The following is a 22,405-nucleotide window of genomic DNA, read 5'->3' as shown; positions in this document are numbered from 1 at the left end:
CTAGTTACATAAAAGGTATATTTCTAAAATAGCTCATGCACAATTGTAAGTAAATGTCCTTCGGTATAGCTCATTAGTACTGCCAATAGCTTAATTATACTACAGGGAAACTTGTAAATTAGGGAGATCTAGGGGACTCAAATGTCCTTATTTTCAAAATGGTCACTGTACACTGGATGAGCCAAACAGCCCAGGATTGAATACATCTGCTGCTATATGCCTTTATTTATCCCCACTGGCGAGTGTGCTCAATTCTGGAATTCTGCCAACGGGATGTGATTTCAGTTCATTTTCTGTTTGTTGAGTCTCCCAGTTCATTGCCATCCAAGGGTCCTTTTCCACTGAAGAAGGGATGCCCCAATCCTGGGATCTGCTACATTGGCAGCCTGCACAAAGCAAGGCAGCTGCAGTACGGCCAGAGTGTCTAGGATATACCAGGCAAATTGCCATGTGTGGGTGGGGGTGGGGGTAAAGTTAATGTCCTGCAGATGCTTGTCCAGGACCCCACTCACCAATGTGCCACAGCTAATGTTTGAAGAGCCAGGGTGGGTAGGGGGTTGAAGTACTGGAGTAGTGTCGGCAAGTCTGGTTGGCATCATTCCTGGAGGTTTGAATACATGATGTCTACAAATCTTATTGGATTTATCTTCTAAAGGTTGGGTTCACTATATTTGAGAATCTTTATATCTGTTGTGTCACACCAGGTGGTGTGCAAGAAGCCACAGTGAGCAGGCAAAGGCGTTAAACTAAGAGGAGGGAAAAAGGGAAACCATTTTCCATCTCAACCTCCTCCGAGCCCCCAGTCTCCATCTTTTCATCCCCCCACCCCCAATGCCCCCATTCCGGTCCCCCATTTCACAACACCGCCCCCCCAACCCCAGAGCCCATTTCCCAGTCACCATCGCTCCTCTGAGCTCCCATCCCACTTTTCTTCCCCCAGCATCCATTCCTCAGTCTCCCTCCCCTTATCCCCCTTCTCCTCCTCCAAGCTCCCATTCTACGGATTCCATCTCTTTCCCCCCAACCCCCCCACCCCAATTCAACCCCTCCCATCATTTCAAGGCCCCCCAATTCCTTCAAGCTGGTCTCAGCTCTCTGCTGGTGACAGTACTGAGCAGTAGCCGGTGATGTACTTTGTGGAAAAGGCAGAAAATTGTCCAGTTTAAAATGAATGTGATTTAACCGCATTGATTCCAGATACCAGTCTAACAATTATTCATTATTTACTCAAGCGTGTGTGTTTCCATGTGGGCGCACTGTCGCATCAGATGCAAAATCGCTCAACTCCCAGATGCTGGAGGCATCGCTTAAGATAGGATCCCCTGACTGCAGGAAACTGTGGAGAGAGATGTGACATCGATGGTCTAGTTGCCAGCTTTTGTGGAATGGGGAGTTCTTTACGTAGCACATAGCAGCTGTGAAACCACGCTATCCCTGGAATAGAACCACGCAAGTATTCAACCCCATTTACTTGTGTGTCCTGTGTTTTAAGTTGTAAATAGGCTTGATACATTGAAGGCTGTCCATAGTTTCAAGGTGCAGCTTGTAGCTATAACAATGCAAATTATTTGGAACGGTCAATAAGTCTCCTTATGTGGCTAAGTGTCAAATTTTGTCAATGCTCCTGCGAAATGCCTTGGGACATTTTACCACATTAAAAGGTGCTATATAAATGCAAATTGATGTTGGTGTCTTTTTTTGGGGGGAGCCCCATTTTTACAGGCTTCACTGGAGTTTACGCACCAGACATTAGCGGCTGCATAATCTTACTGCACAGCTTTCATTACCTGGCTTAGATGGATGCTTGGTGTAGTCAAAGACGAGCACATCAGAGGTGGGAGTTTTGGTGGCAATAATGCATGGATTCTGTGGCATATAACGTGCTCGGTTCACTTCACCTTCATGATTGATTTTAATTTCAATTTCAATTTTTCCGCTTACAGACCCAAATCCACCAAATTCTGGAGAAAAAAAAAATCACAATACATCAGGACAGTTTATCTTACAAAGTGATTCCTGACAACACTGGCCGCCACTGACGTCATCAGGCTGCGCCGCGGTGCGCACATGCGCAGACGGTCTCCTTCTCTCTGCGCGTGCGCTGTGTTACGGCTTGCCAGGACTGGTTAGCACATGCGCCTATGACGTCATCGTGTGACATATGCATCTTCAGGCAACGCGCCTGGTCGGCCCCTGCTCATACGCTTTATGCAACGCCAACAGGTATTCACGTACGTGTCAAGTGGAAGGAGGAGAGGTTGTGTCGGGCGTTTTCTCGCAATTATTTAGTCATTCTGAAGATTTCAGTCTGCTTCATTTTTTATCAGAAAGAGGAGATTGCTCCAAGGTAAGTTGCTCTGAAAACATTTCCATTGTCTGGGGCACTGCATGTGCTCCAGTCCACTGCTCTGCACTAAAGTCTTTTGCATTGTCTGGGGCTGTGTGCAGGCAGTACATGTGCTCCAGTCCCTGTTGTAAGTTGCTCTGTTCCTGCACCCATCAGAGTAGTGCACATGAACACATGTGCGGGGGGGGGGGGGGGGGAGAGCGAGGCAGAGGGGGCGGGGGGGGAGAGCGAGGCAGAGGGGGCGGGGGGGGGAGAGCGAGGCAGAGGGGGCGGGGGGGGAGAGCGAGGCAGAGGGGGCGGGGGGGGAGAGCGAGGCAGAGGGGGCGGGGGGGGAGAGCGAGGCAGAGGGGGCGGGGGGGGGGGGGAGAGCGAGGCAGAGGGGGCGGGGGGGGGGGGAGAGCGAGGCAGAGGGGGCGGGGGGGGGGGGAGAGCGAGGCAGAGGGGGCGGGGGGGGGGGAGAGCGAGGCAGAGGGGGCGGGGGGGGAGAGCGAGGCAGAGGGGGCGGGGGGGGAGAGCGAGGCAGAGGGGGCGGGGGGGGGAGAGCGAGGCAGAGGGGGCGGGGGGGGGAGAGCGAGGCAGAGGGGGCGGGGGGGGAGAGCGAGGCAGAGGGGGCGGGGGGGAGAGCGAGGCAGAGGGGGCGGGGGGGGAGAGCGAGGCAGAGGGGGCGGGGGGGGAGAGCGAGGCAGAGGGGGCGGGGGGGGAGAGCGAGGCAGAGGGGGCGGGGGGGGAGAGCGAGGCAGAGGGGGCGGGGGGGGAGAGCGAGGCAGAGGGGGCGGGGGGGGAGAGCGAGGCAGAGGGGGCGGGGGGGGAGAGCGAGGCAGAGGGGGCGGGGGGGGAGAGCGAGGCAGAGGGGGCGGGGGGGGAGAGCGAGGCAGAGGGGGCGGGGGGGGGGGGGGAGAGCGAGGCAGAGGGGGCGGGGGGGGGGGGGAGAGCGAGGCAGAGGGGGCGGGGGGGGAGAGCGAGGCAGAGGGGGCGGGGGGGGAGAGCGAGGCAGAGGGGGCGGGGGGGGGAGAGCGAGGCAGAGGGGGCGGGGGGGGGAGAGCGAGGCAGAGGGGGCGGGGGGGGAGAGCGAGGCAGAGGGGGCGGGGGGGGAGAGCGAGGCAGAGGGGGCGGGGGGGGAGAGCGAGGCAGAGGGGGCGGGGGGGGGGAGAGCGAGGCAGAGGGGGCGGGGGGGGGAGAGCGAGGCAGAGGGGGCGGGGGGGGGAGAGCGAGGCAGAGGGGGCGGGGGGGGGAGCGAGGCAGAGGGGGCGGGGGGGGAGAGCGAGGCGAGGCGGAGGGGGCGGGGGGGGAGAGCGAGGCAGAGGGGGCGGGGGGGGGAGAGCGAGGCAGAGGGGGCGGGGGGGGAGAGCGAGGCAGAGGGGGCGGGGGGGGGAGAGCGAGGCAGAGGGGGCGGGGGGGGAGAGCGAGGCAGAGGGGGCGGGGGGGGGAGAGCGAGGCAGAGGGGGCGGGGGGGGAGAGCGAGGCAGAGGGGGCGGGGGGGGAGAGCGAGGCAGAGGGGGCGGGGGGGGAGAGCGAGGCAGAGGGGGCGGGGGGGGAGAGCGAGGCAGAGGGGGCGGGGGGGGAGAGCGAGGCAGAGGGGGCGGGGGGGGAGAGCGAGGCAGAGGGGGCGGGGGGGGAGAGCGAGGCAGAGGGGGCGGGGGGGGAGAGCGAGGCAGAGGGGGCGGGGGGGGAGAGCGAGGCAGAGGGGGCGGGGGGGGAGAGCGAGGCAGAGGGGGCGGGGGGGGAGAGCGAGGCAGAGGGGGCGGGGGGGGAGAGCGAGGCAGAGGGGGCGGGGGGGGGAGAGCGAGGCAGAGGGGGCGGGGGGGGAGAGCGAGGCAGAGGGGGCGGGGGGGGAGAGCGAGGCAGAGGGGGCGGGGGGGGAGAGCGAGGCAGAGGGGGCGGGGGGGGAGAGCGAGGCAGAGGGGGCGGGGGGGGAGAGCGAGGCAGAGGGGGCGGGGGGGGAGAGCGAGGCAGAGGGGGCGGGGGGGGAGAGCGAGGCAGAGGGGGCGGGGGGGGAGAGCGAGGCAGAGGGGGCGGGGGGGGAGAGCGAGGCAGAGGGGGCGGGGGGGGAGAGCGAGGCAGAGGGGGCGGGGGGGGAGAGCGAGGCAGAGGGGGCGGGGGGGGAGAGCGAGGCAGAGGGGGCGGGGGGGGAGAGCGAGGCAGAGGGGGCGGGGGGGGAGAGCGAGGCAGAGGGGGCGGGGGGGGAGAGCGAGGCAGAGGGGGCGGGGGGGGAGAGCGAGGCAGAGGGGGCGGGGGGGGAGAGCGAGGCAGAGGGGGCGGGGGGGGAGAGCGAGGCAGAGGGGGCGGGGGGGGAGAGCGAGGCAGAGGGGGCGGGGGGGGAGAGCGAGGCAGAGGGGGCGGGGGGGGAGAGCGAGGCAGAGGGGGCGGGGGGGGAGAGCGAGGCAGAGGGGGCGGGGGGGGAGAGCGAGGCAGAGGGGGCGGGGGGGGAGAGCGAGGCAGAGGGGGCGGGGGGGGAGAGCGAGGCAGAGGGGGCGGGGGGGGAGAGCGAGGCAGAGGGGGCGGGGGGGGAGAGCGAGGCAGAGGGGGCGGGGGGGGAGAGCGAGGCAGAGGGGGCGGGGGGGGAGAGCGAGGCAGAGGGGGCGGGGGGGGAGAGCGAGGCAGAGGGGGCGGGGGGGGGAGAGCGAGGCAGAGGGGGCGGGGGGGGGAGAGCGAGGCAGAGGGGGCGGGGGGGGAGAGCGAGGCAGAGGGGGCGGGGGGGGAGAGCGAGGCAGAGGGGGCGGGGGGGGAGAGCGAGGCAGAGGGGGCGGGGGGGGAGAGCGAGGCAGAGGGGGCGGGGGGGGAGAGCGAGGCAGAGGGGGCGGGGGGGGAGAGCGAGGCAGAGGGGGCGGGGGGGGAGAGCGAGGCAGAGGGGGCGGGGGGGGAGAGCGAGGCAGAGGGGGCGGGGGGGGAGAGCGAGGCAGAGGGGGCGGGGGGGGAGAGCGAGGCAGAGGGGGCGGGGGGGGAGAGCGAGGCAGAGGGGGCGGGGGGGGAGAGCGAGGCAGAGGGGGCGGGGGGGGAGAGCGAGGCAGAGGGGGCGGGGGGGGAGAGCGAGGCAGAGGGGGCGGGGGGGGGAGAGCGAGGCAGAGGGGGCGGGGGGGGGAGAGCGAGGCAGAGGGGGCGGGGGGGGAGAGCGAGGCAGAGGGGGCGGGGGGGGAGAGCGAGGCAGAGGGGGCGGGGGGGGAGAGCGAGGCAGAGGGGGCGGGGGGGGAGAGCGAGGCAGAGGGGGCGGGGGGGGAGAGCGAGGCAGAGGGGGCGGGGGGGGAGAGCGAGGCAGAGGGGGCGGGGGGGGGAGAGCGAGGCAGAGGGGGCGGGGGGGGGAGAGCGAGGCAGAGGGGGCGGGGGGGGAGAGCGAGGCAGAGTGGGCGGGGGGGGGGAGAGCGAGGCAGAGGGGGCGGGGGGGGGAGAGCGAGGCAGAGGGGGCGGGGGGGGAGAGCGAGGCAGAGGGGGCGGGGGGGGAGAGCGAGGCAGAGGGGGCGGGGGGGGAGAGCGAGGCAGAGGGGGCGGGGGGGGAGAGCGAGGCAGAGGGGGCGGGGGGGGAGAGCGAGGCAGAGGGGGCGGGGGGGGAGAGCGAGGCAGAGGGGGCGGGGGGGGAGAGCGAGGCAGAGGGGGCGGGGGGGGGAGAGCGAGGCAGAGGGGGCGGGGGGGGAGAGCGAGGCAGAGGGGGCGGGGGGGGAAAGAGGGGGTGTGGGGGTGTAGTGGGAGGGAGTTAAATTTTGAAGTTTGCATCCCCCTCCAGGAACTTCTGAATTTAACTCCCTCCCACTACACCCCCACACATGCCTTTTGCATCCCCCTCTTCAGGAAAGGCAGGCACCACACAGCTGCAATGCCTGAAGTGCAGTTGAGAAGTAGGGGAGAAAGCGGCTGGATGGGGGATCTGCAGCTGCAGGGAACAGCTGGACGGAAAGGGCCGGAAGCGAGTGGCCATGGAGAGCTGCGCGGAGCGAGTGGCCGAAGACCTTGGTGTCGCCGGGTGCGGGGACCGGCCGTTGCAAGTTCATGGCGCATGCACAGAAAAACGCACTCCTCCCCCCACCACCCGCTTCCCCCTCGCTGGCCGCTCTGCTCCTACCAGGCCCGCTCCGCTCCCCTCCGTCACCGGCCCGTTGGCTTGCCCACTCGCTGGCCTCTCTGCTCCTACCAGGCCCGCTGCGCTCCCCCCACCCCCACGGCCCAGGCCCGCTCGTTCTCACTCCGCCATTGTGTGCTGACATGTGTTTGTTAGGTCGCCTCTGTGATTATTTGAGCAGGGCCATCTTTAGTCCTGGCAGCTGCCTAAAGTCGCAGTCTGTGATGTTTTAGTGGCACATGCTGCATTTGTCAGCAAATGCAGACTTCCCTTTAACCATTGTTGAAGACCGACTGGCTTGGCCCTACCTAAAAAGTGCATGAATAGAGGAAGAAAATACTGGGAAGGTACAAGCCACAATAGATAAAGTTAACACTGGTGCCATTTATATTTCATGTCTTTACTAGGACACTGTAGATTAGGCATTGGACTTTTGGACCAGAGATCAAACCCACAGAAGAAACAGAAGACTTTTGTGCCCTGCTGTATTGTTATGCTAATTGGCAATCTCAGGTGTGGAAGATTTCCTGTGTTTTATGTGCAGTGAAGTTGTAAACACATTTCTTATTGAAATGTTTATAACTTTGCTATGTATTGTACAGAAAGTAATCCTCCCCCCAACACCCCTTCCCAATATTGATGCAGAGTACAGAAAGAGTGAGTCTGTACCTAGATCTGGGAGCATTGGCCACAGAAACTGGGTGGCGAAAGTGTTCTCCTCCCCAGAACTGACATCTTCTACCTTCATGAGTACAACATTCAGCTACAGAAACTATTTTAGCATAAACTGGCAAATGAGATGAGTTATTTTGCAGTCTGAGAGATTTAGAAGGAATTCCAGAGCAAGGGGCCTAGACAATTGAAGGCACTGGCACCAATGATGGGGCGAAGGGAGCGATACAAAAGATGCAAAGGCTGTTTGAACAAAATAAAATATTGAGAATTATACCTGGAAATAATCAAAAAGAGCTATTGATGGGAAATTGAATTCGAAAAGGAGAGTTACCGATGTAAAAAAACTTGGTGGTAACTAATTTAGAATTAACCAAAAACGTGTCTGAACAACACTTTTATAGTTGATTGCCCTCTAGCAACATAATTAGAACAGAACTGTTATTTAGCTAAAATACAGCAACCAACAGACTCCATAAAATCACAACACATACCTCCCTTCTCACTATCATAGTGAGAAGCATCAAATTGAGCATCATCATTGGGGATCTGGACACTTGCAATGACCAAATGGTTCTGTTCATCGGACGTATGTGTCCCTAGCACCAAACGGTGAACGCTATAGTCTTTTCCTTCAGGCCTGTACAGAATTTTTTTTTTTAATAATTAAACTGGTAATCAACCAACATAAACATTAGAAAATTCCTCTGAAATAATATTGTTCCTTCAGTCAAAATTTCTAAAATTTGTAAAGACAGATTCCTCATTGAACTTTTAAGTTATTAATTTCTGCCATGCCAACTCAGAATCCCTGCACTAATCTTCATCAAAATGCAAACATTCCCCAGCAACCGATGAACAGCCACATTTATAAATCCTCAGAATATAATATGATTGGTTCCTGGGCTGCATTATGAAGAGCATTAACCTACTTTACAGATAGTGGAAGTAATATTACCAAATAGAAAATAAAAGTCAAATAAGACATTGAATATCCTTTTATCATTTTCCAACTGGAATAAGCAGGTAACCGCAATAGGGCTTTGTTGCACTTTTCTTATTATGCATTAATGAAGCTACTTCAAGGGTGACACCATATTTAGGAAGATTTGATACATTGCCAGCTTAAAAAGCTTTTAATACTTCTGCGTGGGTTAATTAGAACAGTAAGACATGCAGAGTAATTTATAATATGTACAGCACACAAAAAACCTGAAGATAAAACAAGCATGCATGTTCAAATGGTTACATTTTAATTATATGGCATTGTTTTGTTCCTACACATCCTTGCACGTCACTGATAAATAAAATGCACATCCTGACACTGGCATAGTGGTGCAATGTATTATTCAAAGGCGATGTGGCTTGAGCGGGGATATTCATTGCCTCACTACTCATCCTCTCTACAGTACTCAGCCAAACATTGGTGGATATACTTTTCCAAATTAAGTTGAACAAAACAGACAGAAAACAGAGTTTAGGAATAACTGGGGGATTTTTGGGTGAGCAGGCTGTGACTAGCAGGATACCGCAAGAATCAGTACTTGGCCCTCAGCTATTTACAATCCATATTAATGACTTAGATGAGAGGACTGAGTGGTGTATTCAAGTTTGCAGATGCTACAAAGTTAGGCGGGAAAGAAAGCAGTGAGGAGGACTCAAAGAGGCTGAAGAGGGATATAGATAGGTTGGGTGAATTGGCAAGAACACAACAGATGGAATACAATGGGTTGAATTTTACACTGCCCCAATGGGTCTGTTGGTGGCGTGGGGGTGGAGTAAAATTGAGCGGGAGGCTCCAGGAGGCCTACCCACCCCGCTCCCGCCTCTGGTCGACTTTACGGCGGTCGGGCGTGGGGAACAGCCCGCCTGCCCAAGGCCAATCAAGGCCCTTAAGTGGCTACTTAACGGCCCGCCTCCACGGGTATTTTACCCGTGGCAAGCGGGCGTGCTGGGGGTGTGAAAGGTCAACCAGCAATAGCTGCTGGCCTTTCCAGGCCCGGGGGAGGGGGGGGGCATAGCAGTGGGGGACAGGGTGCCCAATTGAGGGCCACCCCCACCTCCCAACCCACCCACGGGACCCAAGATGCCCTCCCTCTCCCCAAACTACCAGTCCAGAATTCCTGTCTGCCCAAGGTAAAATTCAGTCCAATGTGGCAAAGTGTGAAGTTATCCACTTTGGTAGGAAAGTTAAAAAAAAACAATTTTTTTGAATGGAGACTGGGAAAGTGTGCATAGGGACTGGGTGCCCTTGGACATGAATCACAGGAAGTTACCACGAGGTACAGCAAGCAATTAGGAAAGCAAATGGTATGTTAGCTTTCGTTACCAAGGGATTGGAGTACAAGAATAAAAAAGTCTTACTACAATTATACAGGGCACTGGTGAGTCTGCATCGGGAGTACTGTGTGCAGTTTTGGTCTCCAAAGGACATACTTTCCCTAATGGGTGTGCAATGAAGGTTCACTAGACTGGTTCTTGGGATGAGGGGTATGTCTTATGAGGAGAGACAAGAGTGGACTAGGCCTATGTTCCCTTAGATTTAGAAGAACGAGAGGTGATCCAAATTGAAACGTAAAATTCTTAAGGGTAGATGTTGAGAAAATATTTCCCCTGGCTGCGGAATATAGAACTGTGAGTCACATTCTCAGAATAAGGAATCGGTCATTGAGGACTGAAATGAGGAGAAATGTCTTCACTCAAAAGGTTTGTGAATCTTTGGAATTCTCTACCCAGAGAGCTGCGGACATTCGATCGTTGAATATATTCAAGGCAGATGTCGATAGACTTTTGGGTACTAAGGGAATTAAGGGATTATAGGAATAGTGCAGGAAGATGGATTTCAGGTAGAAGATCAGCCATGATCTTACTGAATGGCAGAGAAGGCTCAAAGGGCCAAATGGTGTACTCCAGCTCCTAGTTCTTATGCCAACTCGACTGCTCTTGCACATATACGAACTGTGTTAGAACAATGCAGATTCATTTAGTTTAAATTGATATTTGTGCATCCTGTTCCCTGGTCTCACACACCAGGCCAGATGGAAAACACAGTGGCACTGTAATGTAAGCATTTTAGTTAACAAAACTGTGCTCATTTTTAATCCTAAACCAAGAAAGTCTGTTTTTCATTTTAATATTTTACAGACAAAAGAACAGTACTGATATCAAACATATAGAACATTTTTAAAAATTGTGAACAAAATGCATTATAAAAATCAGCTCACCTGGTAACATCAGGAAGCCACTGTACAGTAAGACTCGGCCATTCTAATGCATGTGTCATAACCAGGTCATACAGAAACGGAGTATTCTTCTTCCATATTTTATATTCTTCATTGATCACACGCTCCTCCACTGCGTCGTCATAAACTGGAAGAATAGTTTACATATCAGTTCCAGTCCAGAGCCATAGTTTTTGCAAATAAATTGCTGTATTAAGTAAAAATCTCACTGCTATACAATGTTAAAAATATGCACCTCATAGCCAGAATAAGTATCAACGGGTTAAGCTTTACAGCAAGAACAGTAAATTTAATAGACCAGAAGCAACTCAACTAGAATTTATTTGGTTCAAAGAGACCAGAAAACATTACACTTGCTCAAAAAGCAACTTTCTTGCACTTTTTTGGATAATTACATTTTGCAGAATTCCATGCACCAACACTTTTCAGTTACAATTCTGTGTAATTATACGAACATATGAATTAGAGGCAGAAGTAGGCCATTTGGCCCCTTGAGCCTGCTCCGCCATTCAATAAGATCATGGCTGATATGCTTGCGTTTCGAATTCCACACTCCCATCTACCCCCAATAACCCTTAATTCCCTTGCCTATCAAGGATCTATTTCCCTCTGCCTTAAAAATACTCAATGACCCTGCTGCTACCACCTTCTGAAGCAGAGTGTTCTAAAGTCACACAATCAAACTTCTCCTCATCCCGGTCCTAAAAGGCCAACCCCTAATTTTAAAAGTGCCCCCAGTTCTGGACTCACGCACAAGAGGAAACATCCTCTCCACATCCACCTTGTCAAGACCGTTCAGGATCTTATAAACTTCAATCAAGTCTCCCCTCATTCTTCTAAACAATTCCAGTCTGTCCAATCTTTCCTCAAGACATATATTTAATGATTTGGCCTCGTTCCAGTTATCAATCTAGTAAACCTCCTTTGAACCGCCTCCAATGCATTTACATCGACACAATTTACGACACAAAGCTGGGGGAGACAATGAGCTGTGAGGAGGATGCAAAGAGGCTCCAATGTGATTTGGACAAGGCAAGTGGGCAAATGCATGGCAGGTGCAGTAAAACATGGATAAATGTGAGGTTATCCACTTTGGTTTTAAGAACAGAAAGGCAGATTATCTGAATGGTGATAGATTGGGAAAGAGGGAGGTGCAATGAGACCTGGGTGTCCTTGTACACCAGTCGCTGAAAGCAAGCAATTAGGAAGGCAAATGGTATGTTGGCCTTCATTGCAAGAGGATTTGAGTACAGGAGCAAGGATGGCTTACTGCAGTTATACAGGGCCTTGGTGAGACCACATCTGGAGTATTGTGTGCAGTTTTGGTCTCCTTATCAGAGGAAGAATGTTCTTGTCATGGACGGAGTGCAAAGAAGATTTACTAGGCTGATTCCTGGGATAGCAGGATTGACATATGAGGAAAGATTGGGTCGACTAAGCCTGTATTCCCTAGAGTTAAGAACAATGAGAGGGGATCTCAGAAACCTATTAAATTCTAACAGGACTAGACAGGCTAGATGCAGGGAGGATGTTCCCGGTGGCTGGGGAGTCCGGAACGAGGGGTCACAGTCTCAGGATACCGGGTATGCCATTTAGAACCGAGATGAGGAGAAATTTCTTCACTCAGAGGGTGGTGAACCTGTGGAATTCTCTGCTGCAGAAGGCAGTGGAGGCCAAATCATTAAATATATTCAAGAAGGAGATAGATATATTTCTTAATGCCAAAGGGATCAAAGGATATGGAGAAAAAGCAGGAACAGGATACTGAATTAGATGATCAGCCATGATCTTTCTTGAATGGCGGAGCAGGCCCGAAGAGCGGAATGGCCTACTCCTGCTCATATTTTCTATCCTTCCTTAAATAAGGAGACCAAAACTGCACACAGTATTCGAGATGTGGTCTCACCACTGCCATGTATAACAGAAGCATGACATCCTTACTTTTATTTTCAATTCCTCTCGTATAAAAGGATAGCATTTCATTAGCTTTCATTATTTATTTATTTAGATATACAGCACTGAAACAGGCCCTTTGCCCCACCGAGTCTGTGCCGATCATCAACCACCCATTTACACTAATCCAACATTAATCCCATATTCCCAGCACATCCCCACAATTCCCCTACCACCTACGTACACTAGGGGCAATTTACAATGGCCAATTTACCTATCACCCTGCAAGTCTTTGGCTGTGGGAGGAAACCGGAACACCCGGCGGAAACCCACGCAAGCACATGGAGAACTTGCAAACTCTGCACAGGCAGTACCCAGAATTGAACCCGGGTCGCTGCGGTGCGAACCACTGCACCACCCATTATTACCTGTACCTGCATACTAACTTTTTGTGACTCCTGCACTAGAACACCAAGATCCCTCTGCACCTCGGAATTCTGCAGACGTTCTCCATTTAAGTAATACTCTGCTTTTTTATTCTTCCTGCCAAAGTGAACAACTTCACATTTTCCCACATTATACTCCATCTGCCAGATTTTTGCCCACTCACTCAACCTATCTATATCTGTCTGCAACCTCATGTCCTCTTCACAACATACATTCCTACCTATCTTTGTGTCATCTGCAAATTTAGCTACCATGCCATCGCTTCCCTCATCTAAGCCATTGATATAAATTGTAAAAAGTTGAGAACCCAACACAGACCCCTACAGGACTCCACTTGTTACATCCAGCCAATCAGACAAGGACCTATTTATGCATACTCTCTGTTTTCTGACAGCCAGTCAGCCAATCTATCCATGCTAATATGTTATCCCCCGACACCAGGAGCTCCTACTTTGCGCAATAACCTTTTACGTGGCACCTTGTCAAATGCCTTCTGGAAATCCAAGTACAGTACGTCAACAGGCTCCCCTTTATCCATAGCACGTTACTCCTTCAAAGAATGCCAACAAATTGGTTAAACATGACTTCCCTTTCACAAAACCATGCTGACTATTCCCGATTACTGTGAGTTACGACCTCCTTAATGATCTATTCTAACACCTTCCCCACGACAGACGTCAAGCTAACTGGCCTATAGTTGCTTTCTGCCTCCCCCCTTTCTTGAATAGAGGGGTTGTATTTGCTACTTTTCAATCTGATGGAACCTTTCCAGAATCTATCGAATTTTGAAAAATTAACACTAGCGCATCAACTACCTCATTAGCCACCTCTTAAGAACCTAGGATGAAGTCCATCAGGACCTGGGGACTTGGCAGCCCACAGCTCCATCAGTTTGGTCAGTACCGCTTCCCTGGTGATTGTAAATTCACCAAGTTCCTCTCTTCCTTCCACCTCCTGATTTACAGCTATTGCCAGAATGTTTTTTGTATCCTCTATAGTGAAGATAGAAGCAAAATATTTGCTCATTGCATCTGCCATTTCCTTATTATCTACTATTAGCTCCCTATTCTCACTCTCTAGAGGACCAACACTCACTTTACTTACTCTTTTCCTTTTTAAATACCTGTAGATACTCTTGTTATCCATTTTTACATTTCCAGCTAGCTTCCTCTCAATCTAATTTCTTTCTCCTGATTAACCAATTAGTCATTCTCTGCCATTCTTTATATTCTGACCAATCATCTGAACTGCCACTCATCTTTGCGCAATTATATGCCTTTTCCTTAAGTTTGATGCTTTCCTTAACTTCCTTAGTTAACCACGGATGGTGAGCCCTCCCCTTAGAATTTTTCTTTATAGTATAACTGTATAAATGCAACTTGTTTTTGTGTGGCTCTCTGACAATACAACATATTTTCTCTAGTCTCCATTCAGTTGCCTTTACTCACCCCTTTTCAAGGAGACTTTTTTATTTCAGTGGCAGTTATTCCAATCAGCAGACTACCTTTTACAAAAAACTGAAGACGTTACCAAGAACACTTTCTTCGACCTTTGTAACAATTTGCATTTATATAGTGCCTTTGCAAAGGAAAAGGCCCTAAAGCAATTCACAATAGTGTAATCAGACAAAAACTGGATTATTACCCACCTCTGTTCATCCCTCTCATTCATCACCCCAAAACCCTATGCATACCTTTATTATATTGAGACTCAATAACTTAAATGCTCTCTTAATCAGGCTCCCTACTTCCAAACCCATATGCTCATTCATACAAAATCTCACTGGATTACCAACCCTCAGAAAATTAATTTTAAGACCCATATCCCCATTTCAAATTTTATCAGTGGCCTGGCTCCACCTTGAGCACATAATCCAAGCTGATACTCCAAAGCAGTACTGAGGGAGTGCTGCAATATCAGAGGTGCCATATTTCAGATGAGACATTAAACCAAAGTGTGTCTGCCCTCTCAGATGGATATAATAGATCCTATGGCACTATTTGAAGAGTAGAGCTCTCCCAGTGTCCCAGCCAACATTCATCCCTCAATCAAATCCGAAAAATAAAATCTGACCATGTATTTAACAGATGTTTGGGAGAGATTGCTGTGCATTAATTAGTTGCTGTGTTTCCTTCATTACAACAGTGACAATGCTTCAAAATAATTTATTTGGCTATTACTCACTCTGGGACCTCCTGAGGACCTAAAAAACACTATACAAATGTGATCATTCTTTAAAGCGACACCCAACTGAAGGGAAGATTCCAATAGCATTTTACCCAAAGAATTAGACTTATGGTGGCATTTAATACAGAAGCAAATTTTCCCGCAAACAGAAATCTCAGCAGCTCCCACTGCAACAGATCAACACAAGGTTTCAAGAGGTCCACAATGGTTATAGGAGGTTAGGAGGGAGGGAAGGAGCCATCACTGTACCCACATTGTTTGCAGAGACTCCACTAGCCCGATCAAGGCTGCTTCCTCCCCCCATGACAGAAGCCTGAGCTTCTATCCATAACACACCACTGAAGCCGAGCCACATGGTGCTCTGTGCCTTTCTCTCATTCTTGGCTATTTGCACCCTCCCTGGCTATAGTTATCAGGTGCTGCATGGGGAAAGCAATACTGTCAGATCACCAGCAGCACCTTACCTGCTGTGGCTGCCAGCAAAGTGGATTAAAATAACAAACCAAGAACTGGCTTCGAGTGAAATTAAACTGACTTTGGAACTAAAATGACCTAAAGTGGTTTTAAATATAAATGGGCCTGGTGTGAAAAAACAGAGTTTAAATAGAAAAAGGGAGGAACTGAAAGCTTGGCCTTCTCTTTGATAGACAGTAACTTCATCCAATCAGAACAGTGTCATGCTGGAAGCAGTCAAGCAGCTGCTTTGTCGCATGGATGCTTGTGATGTTGAACATTGGTCACACTGGAGCTCCCACAAACCCTTCATGTACTATTACAAAGGAAAGGTAGCAGTGTCTCAGGTGGTGCAGGCATTGCCAGAAAAACAATCAGTGCCCTGCACTCAGTTGTACATGCGAGCGAGTCCCGTTTTCCAGTGTGCTCTTTGATCCAGCACATTTGTTTCAGCTTGTTGTGGATAATGGGGCTGTATTGTATTGTATACAATCACTGACCAACGCAAGCAAATGGACCGCTGGGTGGAACAATACCTAGAACTGTACTCCAGGGAAAATGTTGCCACTGAGACTGCCCTCAATGCAACCCTGTCTCTGCCAGTCATGGATGAGCTGGACGTAGAGCCAACAAAATCGAAACTCAGTGATGCCATTGATTCTGTAGCCAGCGGAAAGGCCCCTGGTAAGGACGGCATTACCCCTGAAATCATCAACAGTGCCAAGCCTGCTATACTTTCAGCTCTGCACGAACTGCTTTGCCTGTGCTGGGATGAGGGAGCAGTACCACAGGACATGCGCGATGCCAATATCATCACCCTCCATAAGAACAAGGGTGACCGCAGTGACTGCAACAACTACCGTGGAATCTCCCTGCTCAGCATAGTGGGGAAAGTCTTTGCTCGTGTCGCTTTAAACAGGCTCCAGAAGCTGGCTGAGTGTGTCTACCCTGAGGCACAGTGTGGCTTTCGAGCAGAGAGATCCACAATTGACATGCTGTTCTCCCTTCACCAGCTACAGGAGAAATGCCGTGAACAACAGATGCCCCTCTACGTTGCTTTCATTGATCTCACCAAAGCCTTTGACCTAGTCAGCAGAAGTGGTCTCTTCAGACTACTAGAAAAGATTGGATGCCTACCAAAGCTACTAAGTATCATCTCATTTCATGACAATATGAAAGGCACAATTCAGCATAGCGGCACCTCATCAGACCCATTTCCAATCCTGAGTGGCGTGAAACAGGGCTGTGTTCTCGCACCTACACTGTTTGGGATCTTCTTCTCCCTGCTGCTCTCACATGCATTAAAGTTCTCAGAAGAAGGAATTTTCCTCCACACAAGATCTGGTGGCAGGTTGTTCAACCTTGCCCATCTAAAAGCGAAGACCAAAGTATGGAAAGTCCTCATCAGGGATCTCCTCTTTGCTGACGATGCTGCATTAACATCTCACACTGAAGAGTGTCTGCAGAGACTCCGACAGGTTTGCGGCTACCTACAATGAATTTGGCCTAACCATCAGCCTCAAGAAAACGAACATCATGGGACAGGATGTCAGAAATGCCCCATCTATCAATATCGGCAACCACACTCTCGAAGTGGTCCAAGAGTTCACTTACCTCGGCTCAACTATCACCAGTAACCTGTCTCTCGATGCAGAATTAAACAAGCGCATGGGAAAGGCTTCCACTGCTATGTCCAGACTGGCCAAGAGAGTGTGGGAAAATGGCGCACTGACACAAAACACAAAAGTCCAAGTGCATCAAGCCTGTGTCCTCAGTACCTTGCTCTATGGCAGCGAGGCCTGGACAACGTACGTCGGCCAAGAGCGACGTCTCAATTCATTCCATCTTCGCTGCCTCCGGAAAATCCTTGGCATCAGGTGGCAGGACCGTATCACCAACACAGAAGTCCGACAGCGAGGGAACACGAGGGGACATAGCTTCAAGTTGAGGGGTGATAGATATAGGACAGATGTGAGAGGTAGTTTCTTTACTCAGAGAGTAGTAAGGGCGTGGAACGCCCTGCCTGCAGCAGTAGTAGATTCGCCAACTTTAAGGGCATTTAAGTGGTCATTGGATAGACATATGGATGAAAATGGAATAGTGTAGGTCAGATGGTTTCACAGGTCGGCGCAACATCGAGGGCCGAAGGGCCTGTACTGCGCTGTAATGTTCTAATTCTAATTCCTCGAGGCGGCTAACATCCCCAGCATATACACCCTACTAAGCCAGCGGCGCCTGAGATGGCTTGGCCATGTGAGCCGCATGGAAGATGGCAGGATCCCCAAGGACACATTGTACAGCGAGCTCGTCACTGGTACCAGACCCACCGGCCGTCCACGGCACCGCTTTAGACATCTGCAAATGCGACATGAAGTCCTGTGACATTGGTCACAAGTCGTGGGAGTCAGTTGCCAGCGATCGCCAGAGTTGGCGGGCAACCATAAAGGCGGGGCTAAAGCGTAGCGAGTCGAAGAGACTTAGCAGTTGGCAGGAAAAAAGAAAGAAGCGCAAGGGGAGAGCCAACTGTGTAACAGCCCCGACAACCAATTTTATCTGCAGCACCTGCGGAAGAGTCTGTCACTCTAGAATTGACCTTTATAGCCACTCCAGGCGCTGCTGCACAAACCACTGACCACCTCCAGGCGCTTACCCATTGTCTCGAGACAAGGAGGCCAAAGGAGAAGAAGAATTTTCAAACAATGGAAGTGTTGGTCCCATTCAACTTCACATTAAGTAAAATAAGTCAAAATATGTTCAATTGTATAACTCATTTTTACGCAGAAAAAATACTTGTATCACAGGAGGTCCATGGAATTTTTGTAATACGGGAAAGGGGCCTCAGAAGCAAAAAGGTTCAGAACCCCATTCAAAAAGATGATTAAACTGCTCTTATGCACAAGGACTGTAGTAGGATCCATATTTGCAAGTTAACATTGAGCACTCAAATAGATGTTTTTTTAAAACGTGCAAGATAATTGGTTTTTTAATTTAGTGCTCAATTACAAGTTACACAATTTACCGCACAAATAGGCCATTCAACCCAAATGGTCTATGTTTATACTCCACAGAAGCCTCCTCCCACCTTATTTCACCTAACCCTGTGAACATATCAAAGAACAAAGAACAGTACAGCACAGGAACAGGCCATTTGGCCCTCCAAGCCTGCGCCGATCTTGATGCCTGCCTAAACTAAAACCTTCTGTACTTCCAGGGACCGTATCCCTCTGTTCCCATCCCATTCCTGTATTTGTCAAGATGCCTCTTAGACGTCGCTATCGTACCTGCTTCCACCACCTCCACCGGCAGCAAGTTGCAGGCACTCACCACCCTCTGTGCAAAGAACTTGCCTCGCACATCCCCTCTAAACTGTGCCCCTCTCACCTTAAACCTATGTCCCCTAGTAACTGACTCTTCCACCCTGGGAAAAAGCTTCTGACTATCCACTCTGTCCATGCCGCTCATAACTTTGTAAACCTCTATCATGTCACCCCTCCACCTCCGTCGTTCCAATGAAAACAATCCGGGTTTATCCATCCTCTCCTCATAGTTAATGCCCTCCAGACCAGGCAACATCCTGGTAAACCTCTTCTGTACCCTCTCCAATGCCTCCACGTCCTTCTGGTAGTGTGGCGACCAGAATTGCACGCAATATTCTAAGTGTGGCCGAACTAAAGTTCTGTACAGCTGCAGCATGACTTGCCAATTTTTATACTCCATGCCCCGACCAATGAAGGCAAGCATGCCGTATGCCTTCTTGACTACCTTATCCACCTGCGTTGCCACTTTCAGTGACCTGTGGACCTGTACGCTCAGATCTCTCTGCCTGTCAATATTCCTAAGGGTTCTGCCATTTACTGTATACTTCCTACCTGCATTCGACCTTCCAAAATGCATTACCTCACATTTGTCCGGATTAAACTTCATCTGCCATTTCTCCGCCCAAGTCTCTAACCGATCTATATCCTGCTGTATCCTCTGACAATCTTCATCACTATCCGCAACTCCTCCAACCTTTGTGTCATCCGCAAACTTACTAATCAGACCAGATACTTTTTCCTCCAAATCATTTATATATACTACAAACAGCAAAGGTCCCAGCACTGATCCCTGCGGAACACCACGAGTCACAGCCCTCCATTCAGAAAAGCACCCTTCCACTGCTACCCTCTGTCTTCTATGACCGAGCCAGTTCTGTATCCATCTTGCCAGTTCACCTCTGATCCCGTGTGACTTCACCTTTTGTATCAGTCTGCCATGAGGGACCTTGTCAAAGGCTTTACTGAAGTCCATATAAATAACATCCACTGCTCTTCCTTCATCAATCATCTTTGTCACTTCCTCAAGAAACTCAATCAAATTAGTGAGACACAACCTCCCCTTCACAAAACCATGCTGCCTCTCGTTAATAAGTTTGTTTGTTTCCAAATGGGAGTATATCCTGTCCCGAAGAATCCTCTCTCATAATTTCCCTACCACTGATGTAAGGCTCACCGGCCGATATTTTCCTGGATTATCCTTGCCAACCTTTTATTTATTTAGAGATACAGCACTGAAACAGGCCCTTCGGCCCACCGAGTCTGTGCCGACCAACAACCACCCATTTATACTAACCCTACAGTAATCCCATATTCCCTATCACCTCCCGACACTAGGGGCAATTTACAACGGCCAATTTACCTATCACCTGCAAGTCTTTGGATGTGGGAGGAAACCGGAGCACCCGGCGAAAACCCACGCAGACACAGGGAGAACTTGCAAACTCCGCACAGGCAGTACCCAGAATCGAACTGGGTCCCTGGAGCTGTGAGGCTGTGGTGCCAACCTTCTTAAACAAAGAACAACATTGGCTGTTCTCCAGTCCTCTGGGACCTCACCTGTAGCCAATGAGGATGCAAAGATTTCTGTCAAGGCCCCAGCAATTTCTTCCCTTGCCTCCCTCAGTATTCTGGGGTAGATCCCATCAGGCCCTGGGGACTTATCTACCTTAATGCTTTGCAAGACACCAACACCACCTCCTTTTTGATAATGAGATGACTGAGACTATCCGCACTCCCTTCCCTAGGCTCATCATCCACCAAGTCCTTCTCTTTGGTGAATACTGATGTAAAGTACTCATTTAGTACCTCGCCCATTTCCTCTGGCTCCACACATAGATTCCCTCCTCTGTCCTTGAGTGGGCCAACCGTTTCCCTAGTTACCCTCTTGCTCTTTATATACGTATAAAAAGCCTTGGGATTTTCTTTAATCCCGTTTGTCAATGACCTTTCATGACCCCTTTTAGCCCTCCTGACTCCTTGCTTAAGTTCCTTCCTACTGTCTTTATAGTCCTCAAGGGATTAGTCTGTTCCTAGCCTTCCAGCCCTTACGAATGCTTCCTTTTTCTTTTTGACTAGGCTCACAATATCCCGCGTTATCCAAGGTTCCCGAAACTTGCCAAACTTATCCTTCTTCCTCACAGGAACATGCCGGTCCTGGATTCTAATCAACTGACATTTGCTGTTTGTAGTATATCCTTTAATCCTTTCTCCCTCATGTACTTACCTAGCTTCCCATTAAATACATCTATGCTATTCACCTCAACTACTTCATCTGGTAGCAAGTTCCACACCGTCTCCACTCTGGGTAAACAGGTTTCTCCTGAATTCCCTGCTGGTGATCTTGCATTCATGACCATCCCACACCAGAGTTTTGGACTCTTTCACAAGATGCAACACACAAGTTTCAGCAGATACATTACTGTGCAGTGCGCTACCCACTAACCCTCAAGCAGAGTTTCCAAAGACGCTACACCTCCCACCGCCACATCTCCCCACCCGCCGCACCCCCTCCCCCAGACCCAAGCACCACTTGCAGCGATTGGCTTCAAGTGCCTGGCAGTAACTACTGAGGGACCTGGGTGTATATGTGCATAAGGTCATTGAAGGTGGCAGGACAGGTTGAGAGGGCAGTTAATAAAGCATACAGTATACTGGGCTTTAATAATAGGGGCATAGAGTACAAAAGCAAGGAAGTTACATTGAACTTATATAAGACACTAGTTTGGCCTCAGCTGGAGTACTGCGCCCCATTCTGGAGACTGCACTTTAGGAAAGATGTGAGGGCATTGGAGAGTGCAGAAAAGATTAACGAGAATAGTTCCAGGGAAGAAGAACTTAAGTTATGAAGATAGATTGGAAAAGAGTTGAGTTGGGACTCTTTTCCTTGGAGAGAAGGCTGAGAGGAGACTTGAGAGGTATTCAAAATCATGAAGGGTCTGGACAGAACAGATAGAGAGAAACTATTCCCACTCATGGAAGGATCAAGAACAAGAGGGCACAGTTTTAAAATAATTGGTAAAAGTAAAAGCAACATGAGGAAAATCTTTTTCACGCAGTGAGTGGTTAAGGTCTGGAATGCACTACCTGAGAATGTGGTGGAGGCAGGTTCAATGAAGCATTCAAAAGACAGTTATACGAAAAGGAAGAATGTGCAGGGTTACTGGGAGAAGGCGTGGAAATGGCACTAAGTGAATTGCTCTTTCGGAGAGTCGGTGCGGACACGATGGGCCGAATTATCTCCTCCTGCGCTCTAACAATTCTGATTCTTTGCCTCCCGTGCCCTACCCTGGTTTGAGCGCCACTAGCCAGTCCGCCCCACACGATGCTGTTCTCTCTCTCTCTCTCTCATCACTGGTGGGGGGTGGAACTCCACTCGCAAGGGAACCCGGCCCGGAGCCTCCATACTCACCCTCTTTATCCGCCATTCTCACCATACGGAACAGAGGCTGCGGCCGCTGCTGCTAACGGTTTAATTTGAATTATTTAACCGAACAATCGAACCCGCGCGCACTTTCCAACCAACCCGCCGCCCCCGCGCCACAAATTTCACCCTGACTGCACCAACGCGCCTGCGCCACAGCCAGGGTCGTGTTGATCCCGAGCGTGCGCACAACGTCTGCCTCTTTCTGCCCATGCGCAGGCGGGCTCTGATGGGGATTGTGGAGGCGCCGATTCCAGGTTCTCTCTTCGCCCATGAGTTCACCAACTGTTTCCGATCGGAGACGGGAATACCTACCCACACTTTCAACTGCATGGTGGAGCAAGTGGTCGGTTGAACTGTTTAAAGGCAGGAGGCCTT

General features: G+C 51.1%; 1 protein-coding gene across 2 annotated transcripts in view; it reads right to left on the bottom strand.

Annotated features, from left to right (window-relative positions):
• The window catches only part of LOC137374391 (histone-binding protein RBBP7), a 48,482-nt gene extending 26,278 nt beyond the window's left edge, over positions 1–22,204 (bottom strand). The window contains exons 1-4 of one of the 2 annotated variants that reach the window (XM_068040423.1): positions 22,016–22,204; positions 10,292–10,436; positions 7,562–7,707; positions 1,788–1,961 (exon numbers count right to left, since the gene is read on the bottom strand). In XM_068040423.1, coding sequence (XP_067896524.1) covers positions 1,788–1,961; positions 7,562–7,707; positions 10,292–10,436; positions 22,016–22,040 — 490 coding nt within the window. In that variant the 5' untranslated portion in view covers positions 22,041–22,204. The remainder of the gene's footprint in view (positions 1–1,787; positions 1,962–7,561; positions 7,708–10,291; positions 10,437–22,015) is intronic. The other variant, XM_068040424.1, reaches the window with a different exon arrangement.
• Between the last annotated feature and the right edge of the window lie 201 nt (positions 22,205–22,405).

The sequence above is a fragment of the Heterodontus francisci genome, chromosome 10 (assembly GCF_036365525.1).
Source record: "Heterodontus francisci isolate sHetFra1 chromosome 10, sHetFra1.hap1, whole genome shotgun sequence".
NCBI lineage: Eukaryota > Metazoa > Chordata > Chondrichthyes > Heterodontiformes > Heterodontidae > Heterodontus > Heterodontus francisci.
Note: the sequence above shows the minus strand (reverse complement) of the source record. Positions and strands in the feature narration are given on the sequence as shown.